Source organism: Penicillium soppii (genome assembly GCF_028829465.1).
Source record: "Penicillium soppii strain IBT 18220 chromosome Unknown utg000006l, whole genome shotgun sequence".
In the NCBI taxonomy this organism is placed as follows: domain Eukaryota; kingdom Fungi; phylum Ascomycota; class Eurotiomycetes; order Eurotiales; family Aspergillaceae; genus Penicillium; species Penicillium soppii.
In genome coordinates this window covers 345,220-363,242 of record NW_026643236.1, presented here as the reverse complement: position 1 = coordinate 363,242, position 18,023 = coordinate 345,220, and the positions used below count along the sequence as shown (strand labels likewise).

Below are 18,023 nucleotides of genomic sequence, written 5' to 3'. Positions count from 1 at the left end.
TCTCCGGGTCGCTCATCTGTACTCCTGGGATTCGCCATATCTGCCGGACCACGTCTACCAGTAGTTCGCTATCTCAACTCGTTTGAAACATACATTGCTTTCATGTAGCCCGCGGTCACAGTCCAAATCTGACTTGCAGTTTTCCTAAAAATTTATCACGTTCGCACAATTTCTATCCTTGTCCAAAGAGATCTCATTTGACCCGTCCGATATACCTTAGCTATACCGCAAGATACATACATATGTATGTATTTGCCAACTAGTGTTTGGAATACTCACCGAATCAAAGTAAATTTGACCAATCGAATCAATTTGGTTCTACGGAATCTTCAGGGCAATCTTGGCGTCGGTCTCAGCTGCTGGGAGTTATGGATGTAGGTTTCCCCTGCATGCAGGGAAATGACAGTTGTCGAGCACACGGCAAGAGAATCAAAATTTGATGTTGCTGGGAGGCGAAGGAACGCTGTAATTTGACGATCTACCATAAGATACTCCATGTAGTCCACGGGTGTCGTAGGCTATAACAGAACGAAGTAGTGAAGTAATTGATGATGATTGCTATAGGCATCTTTTAGCAAGGCACATACTGAAGGCAGTGGATAACTATGTAGTCTAGTCTGCTTCATTCAATGCAAAGTATAGCACAATCAGTCCATATTTATAGATAGATAAATTTCTCATAGCATGTTCGTCCCTATTTTATATCGCTTTTCTGGAGTTCTCACTTTTCCCTCGGTGTGACATTTATAGAAGACGTAGGGCTAGTTTTCCTAGAAGGCGAGAAATCTCATCAGGGGATTGCAACGGACGATAAGCGTCAGCGCGTAATCTCCCACGCCAGCTCCTCTTCAGTCACGATACAGATGTCGTCAAAAAAAAGTAAGTACCCCATTCAGTACTGGAGCTAGGTAGCAAAGCTACTTTAGGGAGGAAGTCTGCCCCTGATTAGAAAAAGCTGCAGCCTGTATTTGCTCAACAATGTGATCATGCGGTCTCCCCTACTAATATATATAGTGTAGTATGTTTCAGATTAGGCCATTCGCCTATGACGATTACATTATCCTACCTATATTCTCTACTGGAATACTCCATTATGTACTTAGTCATTATGTCATAGTTCAACATCATTTCGGCTTGCCCAGGTGCTCTTCCACGGAGAACGGGAGCCTAAGGATTCCAAGCTCTTGCATCTAGCACGATCCATGGATTAAACTTCTCCCATCCCTCCAAGCGATTTCCGAAGGCCGAAGGACCAAGTCTCGAATCCCCGTGCTGCTTATCTCACTTCCTTAATATCCACCTGTGGTTCTTCATCATCGGAGAACCTATCAGGCATGTCGATATTAAGCTCGGGTCGCTAGTGCTTCTAGGCTTTCTTTGTGTGACTATAATCTAGAGCATCTCGAGGCTGCAATAAAACATTCCGCCTCTCCCTTGCCTCTAGTTGTCCTACATAAAGGACGTCTATATCTAGTTATTCATTAGGGGGGAACGTAGGCCTAGGGAGACCAAGGTTCGACTGATAGAGCCCCTAAGCCTTTCTCATATCCTTAAGAGTATATTCGGGGATACCCATCCACTGATTCTACCTCGCACTCCCCTCTAGGTCTTGCACTTCATCCTTTAGGGCTCTCGGCTCCCTCTGTCGATCTAGCTCCTCGAGAGTGCACATTCGTAGCAGTTCATCGGGGGACATCGAGAGGACGCAGATTTAGCGATACCAAAGTCTTCCCGCCAGAGCGCCTGGGCCTCTTCCATATAACATAGAGCAGATGCCAAAGGGTTCCAACTTTAGAATGACTGAGACGCCATCTTCTTCGGCCCGTCCTCCAGTGCTTTTATCTCCCGAGTTTCCATTGTAGCTGTTCATCGGGGGAGAACGTACCTAGGTCGGCCTCTCTACATCAAGGTTCGCCGCCTCCCAGGCCTGCTGGGCCTCTTCTATGCAGTGGCGAACCATTAGGAAGTCTCCCGGGTAGAAGCATATCCTCGCCCGGATCGCGTTGCTTGCACTTCATTCATGGTGGGCCTAAAAGAATGTTGACTGGAGGTAAATCGGCTTTAAAGATATAGTATGCGTTAGAAAGAATTACCGTTTAATTTATATCAATGATTCTCTTGGTAGTTAAGTAACAATGTTTGCTTCGCGTCTAATAGTATGTCTACCAACCACATTAATCCCGACATCAGCGCAAAGATATAAAGTGAATTAGTCTTTCTAAATACCGGTAATTAAAATCTATTATAGTTTGAGGGAAAAAGTAAGCCCAAATACCAAATAAAGTGACTTAGGTCAGGCACTAGATCGATAGAATTGGGTAGCGCAAACAAAATCAAGGCAGAGTGAGGCTAATTTGCCCCATACCTTCCTTCCTTGTCTCGAGTTTTGAGTGCCAAATCGACCTTTGTTTCTCTTTAGCGTCCGCTGTACGAATGCGAGTACGAAGTGAAACGCAGAGCCTGTCGTTGGACTTTCTAGGCTCCTTTGCTTCCCGTTGTCACTACTCGGAATACACATAGATATTTTAGGCATTTTAGCAGGCATGCCGAAATTGATAGTCATGTCGAATGAAAGCTTGGATAACATGCTCATATACTTTGCAGTGGCTTCTCACTCCTGCCTCGATTTTGAGTTATCCTTTACTAAATAAAAAAAGCCTGCAGGGTTATGAAACTGTAATTTACGTCGTATGCTTCGAATGAAATGAGTCGTGGATCTTATTTCCCTTATTCCGAATTTTTACTTCATGGGCGGCTGGCCTAATGGTAAGGCGCTTGATTTCGGCTCAAGAGATTGCAGGTTCGATCCCTGCGTCGCTCAATATTTTTTTATTTCCATACACGAATGAGATCTCTAAATTTCGTTCTTCTAATAAATAGCATCTTACTTTTTTACTATCTATGTAAATAAAATAGGTCATTGAACCTTATATATAGACAGAACAGATAAGATAGTCTTTAAAAATGGATCTAAATGTACATTAAGTAGAATATAGAATATTACCTATAAACACATTGTTTCTCTAGATGATGCTAGTAATTGTGACTAAGCACTCACCTCCACCCCTCCAGGGTGTAGGTGAGCCAATGCCTAAACACAAACCAATGCCTAAACACAAAAAACCCATTATTTCAATTTCAACCCTATTTTTCACCACCACAACGATGCCTATTTCCTCCGAAAAAGAAGAGATCCTTCTCTCAAATGCCCTCGAAGCCTATAAATCAGGTCAATTTACCAGTATTCAGGCCGCAGCCTCTCATTTTGGCGTCTCAAAGTGGAAGCTTCGGAACCGAAATGAAGGCAAGAAAAATAGAAAAGGCCGTACAGCCACCAACAAAGCCCTAAATTCCTCACAAGAAGCCTCTCTGATTCGCTGGATTGAGCACCTTAATTCAGTATATACACCACCAACTGCTATTGATATTGAGGGTGCTGCAAATCGTATTTTACGACATTGTGGTTCCGACCGGCAGGTTAGCAAAATGTACGGCTATCAATTCATGCAACGCCTACCACCCCATATTACCCTTCGTACACAAAAGCCGATGGGAAAAGCGAGGATTGAAGCTGAATTACACGGTGAATTAGTTCACTGGTATGAGGTTTATGGCCAATTCCTTAAAAAGAATAAAATCCAGGCCAATGAACTGTATAACTGGGATGAGACTGGCTTTCAGCTAGGCATTGGAACTAAGGAAAATGTCGCTTCTACCCGCAAATATGAGACTATTGCGACCGGTGGTATAGGCCAGAATATCACTGGAATTGAGTGTATTTCGGCCGATGGCTGGGTTATGCATCCATGGTTTTTAATACGTGGTCCTGAACAAATGGAAGACTGGTTTGACGGCGATAATGATCCTACCAACTATAGGGTTATTAAACCAACTACCAAAGGCTGGACCGACGATACAACTGCGATTCAATGGCTATTAGATTTCCATTATGCCACTAAAAAGCGAGTTGCTAAAGGTAGACCTAGGGTTTTGGTTATGGATAACCATGGATCCCATGGAACCCCGGAATTCGAGCATATCTGCCAAAGCTTTAATATTATACCTTGGTGGTTTATACCAAAGATGACACATCGATTTCAGCCTCTCGATGGCAAGCCCTTCTCAGTTCTTAAACAAAAATTCCGAAAAAAGAACAATGAGATTGTACGATGGGGTGGAGATGTTGACGATAAACGGCATTTTCTTCAACTCATCAAAACAGTCCGCAAAGACACATTCAAATCGCAAACGATTAAATCATCATTTAAAGACACTGGTCTTTGGCCTTATGATTTACATATTGTGTGTGATCAAATTGATCCAGGCTGGGAAGATGAACCAGTCCTCGAGATATATGGTCATACGCCATCACCAGACCGTGAATTCCCTAGTTCAGCAACGAATTCGCCGCCTAATTCAGATCAAAGATTCTCCAAAGTTGAGGACAAGATTCAAACGATATTCGAAAATGATAAAGCTGAATTGGACCTCCCGAAGCTTCATAAACATATAAACCGTGCAATTCGTGGCGGCAAGCAGGCTATTCAAGATCTAGCCCTTGCAAAACAGACGATAAAAAGGATGCAAAGCCACAAGATTCCTGTCAAAAAGACAAAGCGCATAGTAAAGGGTGCATCTAAGAGTCCTTTATCGTCAATTGCAGGCAATTCGAAGGTTTATCAGCGCTGTACGAAAGAATCTAAATTGGATATTCGGCATGAAGCCGGAAACGCAAGAATTCGAGACTACTGGCATCGCGCGAATCAGGCTCTCAAAGAAAAAGAAGAAGCATCAGGAGGTAGAGATTATCTTGATGCTAATAGTGAGCTATTTAAATTCATAGATCCAGATGGGATGGTGGCTGAAAAATAGGGTTGAAATTGAAATAATGGGTTTTTTGTGTTTAGGCATTGGTTTGTGTTTAGGCATTGGTTTGTGTTTAGGCATTGGTTTGTGTTTAGGCATTGGTTTGTGTTTAGGCATTGGCTCACCTACACCCTGGAGGGGTGGAGGTGAGTGCTTAGTCACAATTATATATATATATATATATATGTTGGACAAAAACGAGATTTGAAGAGAGATCTTGTTCGTGAAGAGCAAAAAAATGAATTGAGCGACGCAGGGATCGAACCTGCAATCTCTTGAGCCGAAATCAAGCGCCTTACCATTAGGCCAGCCGCCCATGAAAGAAAAAACTGCTTTTTTGCAACATAACCCGGAATGATTATACCTTATCTGGTTTTTATCTGTTGCATGATCTATTTATTTACTTTCACTGACTACACTAAATAAAGTAGGGATCTCTTGTGCCGATATATAATGAGCAACAAAATTCACCGCTAAACTCAGTGCCTGACGGAGGGCTTCTATGGGCAAATTTCCAAAAAAATTCAGGGTAATTTTACATCATGTCGGAAATGATGATAATGTAACTGCGTGCCTCTTGAAGCAGGTAATAGTACCAACACGGAGAGTTAGCGCAATAGGTGAAGATTATGATAGGTCAATGGCTGTGCGATCGGGGGCCATTTGATTTGTACGTTGTACGTTTTGCAGGGATCTCTTTTTCTTATCCGCGTGCTTCCGACCGTTCGAGATGGGCTCGAGAACTTGAGATTAAGTGGTTTCAGTGGGACGAGGCTTGATACGATATGTTCTGGTTCTGCTAGTATTTCTCCGTATTCATTGTTAATTCATATGCTCGTGTTTATTATGCCCTTTCAAGCACATTTCCTCAAGCCCATTTCCGGTTTAAATGAATGAATGACATCTGTGGCGCCTGGATTATACCGTGGCTGAAGATTATAATATAACTAAACTAGATAGTTAGATATGTCCATAGATATGTCCACGGGTAGTTAACATCATGGCTTAATATTGTCGATCTACTGTTTCCGGCGTCCGCAAACGTGGTTCGTGAAATCGGACACGTACCAGTTGAAGGTTGTTTTGCTGCATACATATGTACGTCGTACCTGTTTTGTTATTAAGTACTGACTTATGTACTATGTACGGAGTACTCCGGTGGAGCTGTGCGCATAGTAATTACAATAAGGTGGTTTGTAATCTCCTTGTTATTCGAAGTCTCCACTAGTTAACGTCGATTAATGTGTAGCCAATTCAAGGTCTGGACTTTCCTGATCAACTTCCCTACAATATAGTACAACGTGCATATACGTGGCGCATAGTCGGATATGATTGATATCGTCTGTCCGGAATCGACTCAATTACATCAAGTGCACGAGTGCATCAATTGCATCCGTACTCTACTTTCAAATACCAACCTATTTTTGTTTATTATCAGATTGACAAAATCCCCGATCAATCCCCCCGATATGGTAGAATCCCTTGATGCGGACATGCTGCAAACAAACATTTCGGCACGCGCGTCGATCACTACTCTGGCATTCTGGGATTATCAACACCGCCTCCCCCTTCCAAGGTATTCAAGTGGCCGGTCCTGAATATCCCTTGAAAAAACCCTCTCAAACCTCCCTGCTCGAATGGGGGTTGTTTTGTTTATCGGAGGTACTGTGAACGAGTCTAAGGGAACAAAAGTCTCAATTGACTAACTATCCTTGCCATTACATTCTCACTGTTAACACAACTCTCACTTTGAACTCCTTTTTCTTCCCTTCCTTTTTTCTTTCTTCTTTCCTAGCTTCCACAATGACCTCTTCCAGAAATACCACATTTCTTCCAGTGTATAGAGAATGTCACAGTGGGGGAGGGGGGGGGAAATTGTCATGCAGGTGGCACAATGCCTGGTCATTGTACATTTGTGCATCAGTTCAGTTGTTAATTTTGATGTCGATCAGGGATACAAAAACCAAGTTGTACCTAGGTAGTCTCTATGAACCACGCCAGGTAACGGTCCAGGTACTGGTACATGTTATTTGACGTTGTGTTTGTGTCAGAACCCAAAACTAGGGTATACTTTGGAGCTAGGTATGCGCCAGACACGAAACGACTCGGGCTTGGATATATGCAGACACAGCCTCTTTAATACCTAGGTACGTTGTACTTTTGATCGTTGCCAAGTTCGTGAATGCTATTCTTATAGCTTTAGTACTAGGGGTGAATTACTCACACTGATAGTGAGTTTGCATGATGGTTCGGGCCCGAATGTTTGCAAGTTGACAGGTACATCTTGGTTCTCTCCTGAATCATTGGCCTTGAGATCGGATGTGGGTTCTCGGAGTGGATGTGGGTGACGGAGTACGGGACGTGGCTTACATACGTGTCCGAAGACCATCAGGTTAGAGCTAGAGACTAGCGATCTATAGAATACAATTGTTTATATACGTTGTAGAATAGAAGTAAAGCATAAAAAGAAGTCAAGCCCAGAAGGCAAAGCTCGCCGATCATAAGACAACGTTATGGTTCTTGGTGGAGCGCAAAAAGTCCTTTTGTGGTTTTTTCAAAATTACCAGGTTGCATTTTATAGTATTTTATAGTATTTTATATTACCTGTATAGTATAATTGTGTAAACAATTATTAATAGGTGGTTAATTATAGCATCAAATGTAAAACCTCCACTATGCACATGCCTCTGTTTCTATTTTACTTTGAAGAATTGTATGGATTATATAAAATATATGTACTAAATAATGTAGATATATAATATGTGTAGACATATATATATTGTACATATTGCACATTGTATACAATGTTTCCACATATGAGGTTGATTGCGTGGAGGGCCACGAAATTCTAGAGGGTGGAGGCTAGGCCTTCAGAATTCAGGATTCAGGTACGAAAACTTCACAATACAATAATATAGGAAAATACAAGCATAGAGTCGATAGCTGTAGAGAGGAGACAACGTGTTAGGTGAATCAAAAGAAGCAATTCCTAAATATCCCAAGTATTTTAAAGGATAACTAAATAACCGCATTCAGTTTTCCGTTGGCAGCTTATCACGCCCTGGCACCGTTTCCGGATTGAGGCTGGCGGGGGATCCACGACCGTTTAGAAGTATCAAGGAGGAAAAAAAAGATCTTTCTTACGATCGCGTCCAGTCTTTCACTTTTCATCCTTTCATATTTCTATTTCTTATCCTAAACCGTGAGGTCAAAAAAATTTAATAGCGAACGGAAAAAAAAGTAACTTGAACGTGGACAAGGCCCTTTCCCCCCCCCCCCGTTGCTAAACTTCCGTTCGATCCCATCCTTTCTCCGATTACACTCTCCTTCCTTTCTTCTTTCTTCTTTCTTTCTCCCCCATCCTTCCCTCCTTCACTCACCCTTTATTCTATCTGGGATACCTGGGATCATCATCTGTTATAGGGCGCATACGCCTCCTGGACCTTCTTCGACTTGGGACCTTCCCGCCAAAGTTCCTTCCAGATCTGAAAATCATGGCGCCTCCTCCACGTTTGCGCATTCTATCCGGTGAGTTTCTCTCGACAATCAAACAAAAATGTTTCATCGGCTAAAAAAAGTCTGTGCAGTTGGTGGCAATGCGATTTCAGCCTTTCTCTCATGGCGACTTCAGGCGACAACCTCCTGCGATGTTACCCTGGTCTGGAAATCCGGTTTTGACTCTGTATCTCAATACGGTGTCTCATTTAAGTACGTGTGGAAACTCGGATATCACAGGAACCATAGGCTAATATTCCCTCAGATCTAAAGCATTCGGTAACGAGCGATTCAAACCTCGACATGGTAAGAATTCCCCCCATCCTGAGACCATTCTGAGCAATCCGGCTGATGTATCCGGTTTTTAGTTGTTCGTGCTCCCGAAGAAGCCTCATCCCGCGAAAACGCATACGACTATGTTATTCTCTGCGTAAAAGCCTTGCCCGACGTCTATGACCTGGCCTCCGTCATCGAATCCGTCGTCACTCCCCAGCACACTTGTATTCTCGTCAACACCACGAATACACTCGGCATTGAAGCTCATCTCGAGCAAAGATACCCGACCAACGTTATTCTCTCTCTCGTCTCCAATGTCGAAATCTCCCAAACAGGCCCCAGCGAGTTCGAACATCTGAGTTCGAGCGAGATTTACGTGGGCGCAACCAACAAATCATCCTCTATCCCCACATCCATCCAAAACGACATGGCGGCAGCTTTGGCAATGACTTTGAATTCCGGTCAGGTTGACTGCAAGGTATCGGACAATATTAGACAGGAGCAGTTCGAGCGAATGATCGGGTGAGTCTTCTTTCTCTCGAAATCTACGGAAATTTCCCCAAGCCCGCATGCTAATCAGTTGCAGCCCGATTGCATTCCACCCCACCAGCGTCGTGTTCGAAACTTCCAACCACACACAACTCCTCGAAAAGACCGGCGTCCGTCAACTAATAACGGGCATTATTGATGAGCTGGTAGAACTCGCCACTTCGCTCGGTTGCTCATTCCCCAGCGATATCCGGACAAAGACGATCGAAAAAATGACTGCATCGGAAGCACCGAGTACAATGTACCAGGATTTCCAGGCCCGACGCCCTATGGAGGTTGAGACCTTCCTTGGGTCACCGATCAAGTTGGCCATGGATTCCAATGTTCGCGTTCCCCGAATTGAAACCATGTACACTTTGATGCACCACGCCAATATTGTCAACCAGAACAAGCCTCGGCAGGCTTCTCCACCTGCGTCCGTTATGGGCCAGCCGCCTCCCCGATTGTCTTCTGCGCCTCCGCATCAACGACCCATGATGAACGGCGGTCCCCCATCTATGCGAGGAGGCCGAACGCCCTCGGGCATGAGCATGCCTTCGTCCCAACGACGAGGCCCACCCCCTGGTATGATGCCAAGAGGCCCTGGTGGACCAATGCCGATGCCAGCCAACCGAGGAGTTCCGCGCGATACATCGTTGGAAGGACTCGAAGAATTCAGCCATTTGGTGGTATACGATGGAGAGGGCGAGCCTGGTGCGCCGCACCAGAATGGTAATGGGTACTCTGATTCAGCACCGGGCCCTGCGTCCGAACTGGTATTACGGGAGCGAGAGTTGGCTCTTCGTCAGCGTGAGTTGCAGCTTCGTGAACAGGAGATGGGCATGCGCCGCGGCCCTCCCGGCCCTCCCGGGCCAATGCGTCGGGGACCCCCTCCTCGATCGAGCCACGGTCCCGGTCCCTCCTTTGACGAAGAAGACGAGGATTACTTCGACCCGATGGACAACATGGCCATTCCACACATCGACCCTGACAGTGTCGACATGATGAGCATGACTTCCCGCCGAGGACGCAAGGGCCCTAGCCAGAGCCAATTCCGCAAGAATCCCGAATTCTCTGTAACAGGCCCCGGAGGCCCCGGTGGCAGCCGCCCCTCATCATCAGCGTTTGGTCGTTACTTCGGCAGGAAACGCGCGAGCGATCGCGTGATGCAAGAAATTCCCGGTCTCCATGATTCACTTATGGACAACCCAATGATGAGCTACTCCTCCAACAGATACGGAGCCGTTGACCGAAACCAGATGCACGCGGATTCTCGAGCCAACTCTTTAACGGCAAGCCACATGGGTGACTACCCACCACGACCTTTCCCCACAAGCAGACGAAACAGCCAATCCCCCGCAACTCCTTTCGGCGGACCTCAAGGACCCCATGGACCTCCTGGTCCAGGCGGCCCTCGGATGGGACGTCCTCCCGCTGCGAATGACCAAAACCTTGGACCCCTTGGTGGACCTCACAATGGGCAGCCTTCGCCGCCCGGTAACATGCGTACGCCAGTACCGCGGTATCCTCAAGGAAATGGACCCGCGGTAGGGCCGCAGCAAGTTGAGCAACACTATGGGGTGAGCAATTTCCCGGCCAAAGGCCCTCCCAAGAACCAGAATCTGACCGGAAGTGGGAGTGCCAGCGCGGGGAGTGGTGATAGCGGAGCCAGTGCGAATCTTGATTCCGAACCCTCGTCTCACAGCAGCCAGGTCAGCCTGGGCAACCAGGGTATTGCGGCGCCCGTTCGCTAAGAATTCAGCCCCCGCTCTTTTGGTTTCTTCCATTGACGGATCGGCGTTTCCATGATTGATTGAATTTTCCTCTCTCTATCTCGACGTTGCATTCTTTCTCAGCCTTGGACGCTTATCGTTCACGGAAAATTGGTCGTGTTTGGACCTTTTTTTTGCATCATGGCGTGTCATTCGGCGGGGACGTTCTTCTCAGTCCCGTTCTCATGAGACACTGGTTAATACTCTGCTGTTCGCTTTTTACATATACATGAGGGACATAGGGGTCTTCATTGCTGATTTTCTGATTTCTTTGTTTTTCGCTTCGGAGTGATGGTTGGGATACGGATGTGCGCGTTTGTCTTTTTCTGTGATTTCCTCTGCATCGATACTCATTTTGTTTCGTGGCATTATCGATTTCTAATGAGGCCACTTGCTTGAGCCTAGACTGTGACCTATCCTCATCCTCTCACTCTATCCCCTATCTCCTTATCCATTTTTACAGCATGTCGATATAGCGTCGTCGGTAACTCACCTGCCCACCTTCTCATCTCTCTGCATGACTGTACACTACTTGAGCCGGCGCATTCCTTTTTTACTTTCCCATCTGGACTCGTATACGCCTCCTGTCTCCACTTTGTTTTATTATCATTCGCTCCAACCGGGCAACTCTTTCCTTTGCCTGCATTGCTTTTTTCCTTGTCTCGTTTGACTGGCTTGATGCAAGCAGTCTCATTTTTGATTTCTTGGTCTGGTCGATGGCGCATTCCAAAAGAGCGGGTGGTTTCAACTTATTCGGTTCATTGACCTGGGTTCGCGCTGGGGTAATAATTAAGGGCGCAGGATGTGCCCTCTGAACAGACCCTTATCCTCCCAGGAGCGCATGAATTGATAGACCTTCCATTATATCATTGAGGTCGCTACAGGTTTTATTCCAAGTATATGTTAGTGCAATAGACGATAGACTTAAATATCCAAATTCCTTTGTCAAGTATAAGAAAAGTATCAACACGTGACCCCGTTCAAGTAAACAGTCCCGCGGTCAAATTATCAACAACTCCTCAACACCAACAACAACACTCATACACCAACACCCTGAAGAGCTATCCCCTATCAACAGCCTCCCAAAATATCTACCCAAAATGCCACCCCTCCCAATCCACCGCCGTCAGGAATCAAACACAACATACCGCCCCTCAATCGCCCCAGGAAGCAGTGTCTATAACACAACATCAACCCACACTTTCAACCAACCCTCCTACACCCCAACCCCCTCCCACCAAGCCTCAACCCCCTCCATGTCCGCCGCCAAAACCCGCCAATATGCCCACCTCCACGCCCAGCTCGCCCAGCTGAACGCGAACCTCGCAGACACAGAGAACCTGCTCCGCATGACGGCCGTGCAGGCGGGCGATATGCGCTTTTTGGGTGGCTATGTCGGGGCTCTATTTATGGGATCTGCGAAGATTCTGGGCGAGGAAGGTGTCAAGGGGAATGCCGACAAGAAGGAAAACCAGGACGAAGAGGCCAAGGATGAGAGTGAGGAAGATTGAATACGTTTTGTCCGGCGCTTTTGAAGGTGGTAAGTTCATTTACATGTGGCTGTTGTAACTGGTTTTCTTAATGCTGACTTATGTCTCTAGGCGGAGTATCTCGTTAGGGACTGATTTCTTCCACCATTACTCGACCACAAACTGTCCACCGAGGATGATCGCCGGTTCATCAATGTTATTGTGTTCATAACTGCACATGTCTTGTTAGCTCCTGCACCCAGCAATATCCGGTATGAAAAAGTCTCACCTCAGTGTCCCGATTCCACCAGCCTCGAGAATCAGCGACGTCTCCGTCAACGGCTTCCCCGTCCAGCGCATCGCAAAAGCTCGCAAGATATGTCCGTGCGCAACGACCAGGACATCGCCCTGCTCCCCATCACCCTCTAAGCAGGGCCGCTGGTACTTGTTCTTGATTTCGTCGATCAGCGCATCAAGACGCCGCACCACGTCGTCCGGGGATCTGCTGCTGTCAGCAACCGTACACAGACATACCAAACAATCAATAGAACAAATCAAGAATTAGAATAATCAAATACTCACTCTCCACCAGGACAACCGTCCGTCCAAATATTCCACGGCCCCTCGCCCCGCTCCGCCCGCTGCTCGCGGATCTGCTTACTCGTCAACCCCTCGTAGTCCCCGTAATCCCATTCCCGCACCGCCTCCGTAACCTCAACTTTGGCCTCGGTGCGGATCGCCTCTTCCGTCTCGGGCTTGCGCTGCTCCGTCCACGGGAGCCGTTCGCGGCAGCCGATCTCCAGGAGCTCAAGGGTGCGCTGGGCCCGGGAGCGGGGTGAGACGAAGCTGCGCTTTTGTGAGCTTGCGTATATTCGTGGGTGTGGATTGGTGGGTTGGTGGGATGGTGTCTTACACGTGAGCTATCTTCTTCGGGACGACGAGTCTGTCGTCGCCTACGAGGGCTTTGCCGGTTGCTTTTATGCGCTTTTCGCCGTTCGCTGTTAGCGGGAGGTCGGTTACGCCGGTGTGTCGGCCGTTTAGAGACCATTCTGTTTCGCCGTGACGGATTATGAAGCAGCGGGGTGCCATTTTGGGTGGGTTGGGTATTGAAGTTGTGAGAGAATGAATAGAATGCTGGATAATGGGTACTGAAAAAGATTTAAGGCCTGAAGGGAATCAGGTTGAGGGCTTTGCGTCACTGTGGGACTGGTGGAGCTGATAAGCGGCTTATCTGCGATCTACACTCCGAGGTTCCAAGGTTGTATACAACAGGTACAAGAAGAAGAAGTGGATGAGGAGAAGGACTTGTATTCAGAAATCATTAAATTTCGAAACCTTCTTTCAATAATACCCATTATGATTAACACCAAACCTCGAAGCTACGAACCCTCTTCTTGTGCACAATCCCCTTACATTTAGTCGCCGTCCTGGTACTGATCTCGTCGACCTTCGCCCGATGCGAACACTTGTTATCCTTGAATAAGACAACTCTGCATTTGGGATTGATATTGACATTGATATAGGCTTCGGCACCCTCGAGCTCGAGATTGTTGTGGCACCCCGAAGACCCCTGCCCTGCGTAACTGATCCTCGTGCCGTGGCATTTTTTGTTGTGGAATAGGTCGAAGTTCCAGATTGGTTGGTTCGCTTGAAGATCGTGGATCTCGTGGGACTCTTGTGGTGGGGGCTCAATGGCTCCTGCTATGGGGCTTGAGAGGGCTGCCGAGAGGATGGATAGGGCGAGTAGAATTGGTTGCATTGGTTTCATTTTTGTGGATTGGGTGATCTGAGTGAACTGAGATTTGGATGGCTTTGGTATTTTGGGAGGTTGGACATAGATCAGGTTGTTCTTACGTTCTGGTGGGGGTTTATAGGTCTATGTTAGGGTTGCGTAGTTATGACTGCTGCGTGGGTGTCTTACGATGGGTTGACGCGTAGAAGGTCTTCGGTCCATGGAATGAATATGTAGTTCTTTCTAATGTAGCTTACAGAGAAGTGAATTCCCAGTGTGTTATTGCAATTTTCTAGTTCCTTTTACATACTGTCTAGTTCTTCCTAAGGTTGCCCAGGGGGTATATGTTGGTTCGAAGTGAGGCAACAACCAAAAACAATTTCTTGTCTTTTCAAACAATCCAAGATCAATCTGACAGGCTTGAAAATGCAAATTGAGTCTTATAGCCCTATAGATCACCTTCTCTGGTCTTTTTGCCAGATGCTTAATGCTTATAGATTTATAGATCTACCGCCTTTCTGCCCGCTTCGTCTGCACTGAATGTATCGATATTCTGCCAGTCAAATGCACATCCCACGATCTACTTCTTGACAACCTCTTAAAGCCAATGTCCTTTATACTTGACTGAAATAGCTCTTTGGCTCGAAATACCCCTTGAAAACACCATTGGGGGGAACCTGGCACCAGTTTGGAATCTCCCGGCTCCAAGAATTGAAAATCACCATGGAGCGCCGCCTGACCTCCAGAAACGTGAGCCTGGACTGGATTGACAAAAGTGATACAAATGAAGGCAATTGGATTTCAGCACTTTCTATTCAAAACACATACGTCAGGCTCAAACTCCAGTATGAGCTGAGTCTGCGCCAGACCTGGGTTGAGCAACTCGAGTCTCCCAATCAAGTTCTCGAGCAGCTGTCTCTAGCTGCATGTCTGATTGAACTATGGAGAGTTATGTACGGTGCCATACCAGCAAAAGAACAAGCTCAGCCTACCACCAAACCCCCTTTCCCGGGGTTCGTCGATATCGCCTGTGGAAGTGGGATTCTTGTGTACGTGCTTCACATGGAAGGATACAAAGGCTCAGGCTTTGATGCCTGTCGTCGCAAATCCTGGGAGACATTCCCAGAAGACGTGCAAGCATGTCTAGAAGAAAAGGTCATCATACCGCAGCCTTTCATGGATGTACTTGGCCCACGAGAAATCGGCATCGAGGTCCACTCGGGCGGCTTTCCAGAAAATACTTTTATTATATCTGACCATGCGGACGAGCTCACCGTCTGGACACCGATAATGGCGGCTTTGGCTAGTCCTTCGTCGCCGCTGCCATTCTTTGTGATTCCCTGTTGCTCTCGCTCGCTCGCTGGTTCTTCATATCGATACCCACTGCTGGAGAGCAGTGCCATGCAGGGCGGTGATCAAAAAACAGCTACAAATAAAACTACTGGCTTTGTGGAACAAAACCCTCAACCTTGCTCGGGTGACCTGAGGGCTCTTCGTGCAGCGAAAATGGAAGAGAAGACTGAAAGTGGGTTCTTGAACTCTATGATAGGATCACTTGCTGCGAAGACAATGAGTATTGCGGGGGAGGTTGGTTACGGCGTGGAAAAGACATGGCTGCGCACTCCGGGTGCGATCAATATGGCTTTGATTGGGGGGCGAGATCAGGCCACAAGGGATGTGCCAAATTCTGGTGGTGACTCTGCAAAAATTGAAGGCTTTACGGCTGCGCGTTTAGGAAGGATCATGGAAGTTGTTGAACGTGAATGTTTGAAGGATGGTGGCATTCATGAAGCTGCTCGGCTGTGGATTGAACGGGCGAGAGGGTTACACCTCGGAAATGGAATTAAGCATCAAGCCTCGAGTTGATTGAAGATACCCCATAAAAGAACAGCCCGTCTCTCATTTGCCCTTCCTAGTGATGACGGTTTTAATGAACATAATAGCTGGAGAAAAGCTCGATGTGTAGAACCCCGCAGTGGCAGCTGATTCAAGCACCATCATGATACTCCCGATTTCATAGCCGGAGTCTCGAAGGACTGAATGCAACATCTGTGAGAGCATCCAAGCGCACTGGGCTACTTCATTGCTGGAAAAATTGATCTGCATTCGAACCATTCCACGGGGCAATTCACATACCCCGCATTGTTGGGGTATAAGAATCTACATCAAGATGCCTAGAGAGGATATGCCCTTCAACCCTCAATTAAACAATTAAAGACCATGCATCTTCTATCTATGTTTTTAGCCGGCATCGGCGTTGTCAATGCCCTAGAAAATGGATTGGCACGCACTCCGCAGCTAGGATGGGTAAGTCTTTTTCTTGTCTTTCCAGAGCTTAGTTCCAGTAGATTGCTCATGCTCTCAGAATACTTGGAACTCGTTCGCTTGCAGTATGAATGAAACTGTCATCCTAGACGCAGCTAAGAAGATTGTCTCCCTGGGCTTCAAGGACTTGGGGTATAACTATATCGTCCTGGATGACTGCTGGTCTGCCGGCCGCAATTCCTCAGGATACTTGATTCCAGATGCACAGAAGTTTCCAAATGGTATATCGGATGTAGCGGACAAGATACATGCCTTGGGGCTCAAGATCGGGATCTATTCGAGTGCGGGTACATTGACTTGTGCGCGGTATGCAGGCTCACTGGGACACGAAGAGAAAGATGCCGCGGTTTGGGCGAGCTGGGGAGTAAGTTCTGAATTTAACCTGCTGTTGGATATTCTAGTGGTCGGGCTTCTGATTCATGTCCAGATTGACTACCTCAAATACGATAATTGCTATAATCAAGGTGAAGAGGGCACTCCCAAGCTTTCCTATGACCGCTACAACGCCATGGGCAAGGCACTGAATGACACTGGCCGGCCGATCCTGTATTCCCTATGCAACTGGGGCAGCGATGGGCCATGGAACTTCGCCCCTACTATCGCCAACTCGTGGCGTACTAGTGGTGATCTCTCTAATGTCTGGGACAAGGAGGATGTCAACTGTCCCTGTGCAGAGCTCGATGGTTTGGACTGTAAATTGCCAGGATATCATTGTTCGATCATGAACGTCGTCAACAAAGCCGTATACTACCCGTCCAAAGCATACGCCGGAGCATGGAATGATCTCGATATGCTTCGTGAGTACACTCTGTTCCCTGTGTTGTTTGATCCTCCATAAACCTGCAGACTGTTTCTAACACTTAGAGTACAGAGGTTGGGAACGGCGGTTTGACTGACGACGAAGCAACCTCTCATTTCAGTCTATGGGCAGCGCTCAAATCACCCCTTCTGATGACAAACGTCTTGAACAAGATCGACGAACCGACCATCTCCATTCTGCAGAATACCGCCGTTCTCGCCGTCTCACAGGACCCTACGGGCTCATCGGCCATCCGTATGTGGCGGCACTATGTGGACGACGGCGAGATCCAGATGTATAGTGGACCACTAAGTGGTGGTGATCAGATCGTCTTACTTTTGAACGGTGGCTCCAGTGCCCGGGATATGAATGCCACGCTTACTGATATCTTCTGGGCCAATGGGCCGAAGGGAACGGCATCGCAGGTGCGCAGCGCGTGGGATGTATATGATCTGTGGGGTGGGAGAATGAGCAACGCCACGGCTCAGGGGATTATCCAGGGCGAGAGTTCGACTCGGCCGATTGATATGCCGAAATTGGGCGGTGCGAGCAAGGTCTATTCGCAGGTGCCGTTACCGGCGTCGAAGGCGTTGATGGGTACTAAGGTTGGGAGTGTCAAGGCCAGTGGCACGGTCAAGGCGCATGTGCGGCCGCATGGGGTTGCGATGTTGCGGCTGAGAGCGCAAAAGTCGAATGATGAGCTGTGACGGGAAGATTGCTTGATATGTTGATTGGCGGAACTGCCAATGTTGAATTGTTAT

At 47.1% G+C, this 18,023-nt stretch overlaps 7 protein-coding genes across 7 annotated transcripts; 5 read left to right on the top strand and 2 right to left on the bottom strand.

The window, feature by feature from the left end:
• Positions 1–3,165: 3,165 nt before the first annotated feature.
• N7529_007502 (uncharacterized protein) lies at positions 3,166–4,872 on the top strand (the record flags this gene model as incomplete). The annotated part of the gene is made up of 1 exon (XM_057243029.1): positions 3,166–4,872. One exon carries the CDS (start codon positions 3,166–3,168, stop codon positions 4,870–4,872), a length of 1,707 nt encoding a protein of 568 aa, XP_057094567.1.
• A 3,488-nt stretch (positions 4,873–8,360) lies between these two features.
• N7529_007501 (ketopantoate reductase family protein) lies at positions 8,361–10,919 on the top strand (the record flags this gene model as incomplete). The annotated part of the gene is made up of 5 exons (XM_057243028.1): positions 8,361–8,394; positions 8,454–8,574; positions 8,627–8,667; positions 8,730–9,159; positions 9,224–10,919. 5 exons carry the CDS (start codon positions 8,361–8,363, stop codon positions 10,917–10,919), a joined length of 2,322 nt encoding a protein of 773 aa, XP_057094566.1.
• A 1,118-nt stretch (positions 10,920–12,037) lies between these two features.
• Positions 12,038–12,448, top strand: N7529_007500 (DASH complex subunit HSK3 family protein; the record flags this gene model as incomplete). The annotated part of the gene is made up of 1 exon (XM_057243027.1): positions 12,038–12,448. One exon carries the CDS (start codon positions 12,038–12,040, stop codon positions 12,446–12,448), a length of 411 nt encoding a protein of 136 aa, XP_057094565.1.
• A 126-nt stretch (positions 12,449–12,574) lies between these two features.
• Positions 12,575–13,495, bottom strand: N7529_007499 (histidine phosphatase family protein; the record flags this gene model as incomplete). Its single annotated transcript, XM_057243026.1, has 4 exons — positions 12,575–12,638; positions 12,696–12,908; positions 12,989–13,252; positions 13,320–13,495. The coding sequence occupies 4 exons, from the start codon at positions 13,493–13,495 to the stop codon at positions 12,575–12,577; spliced, it is 717 nt and encodes a 238-aa protein (XP_057094564.1).
• A 271-nt stretch (positions 13,496–13,766) lies between these two features.
• N7529_007498 (uncharacterized protein) lies at positions 13,767–14,174 on the bottom strand (the record flags this gene model as incomplete). The annotated part of the gene is made up of 1 exon (XM_057243025.1): positions 13,767–14,174. One exon carries the CDS (start codon positions 14,172–14,174, stop codon positions 13,767–13,769), a length of 408 nt encoding a protein of 135 aa, XP_057094563.1.
• A 687-nt stretch (positions 14,175–14,861) lies between these two features.
• On the top strand, positions 14,862–16,004 carry trm44 (tRNA (uracil) methyltransferase; the record flags this gene model as incomplete). Its single annotated transcript, XM_057243024.1, has 1 exon — positions 14,862–16,004. One exon carries the CDS (start codon positions 14,862–14,864, stop codon positions 16,002–16,004), a length of 1,143 nt encoding a protein of 380 aa, XP_057094562.1.
• A 354-nt stretch (positions 16,005–16,358) lies between these two features.
• On the top strand, positions 16,359–17,969 carry N7529_007496 (glycoside hydrolase family 27 protein; the record flags this gene model as incomplete). Its single annotated transcript, XM_057243023.1, has 3 exons — positions 16,359–16,445; positions 16,504–17,260; positions 17,335–17,969. The coding sequence occupies 3 exons, from the start codon at positions 16,359–16,361 to the stop codon at positions 17,967–17,969; spliced, it is 1,479 nt and encodes a 492-aa protein (XP_057094561.1).
• Between the last annotated feature and the right edge of the window lie 54 nt (positions 17,970–18,023).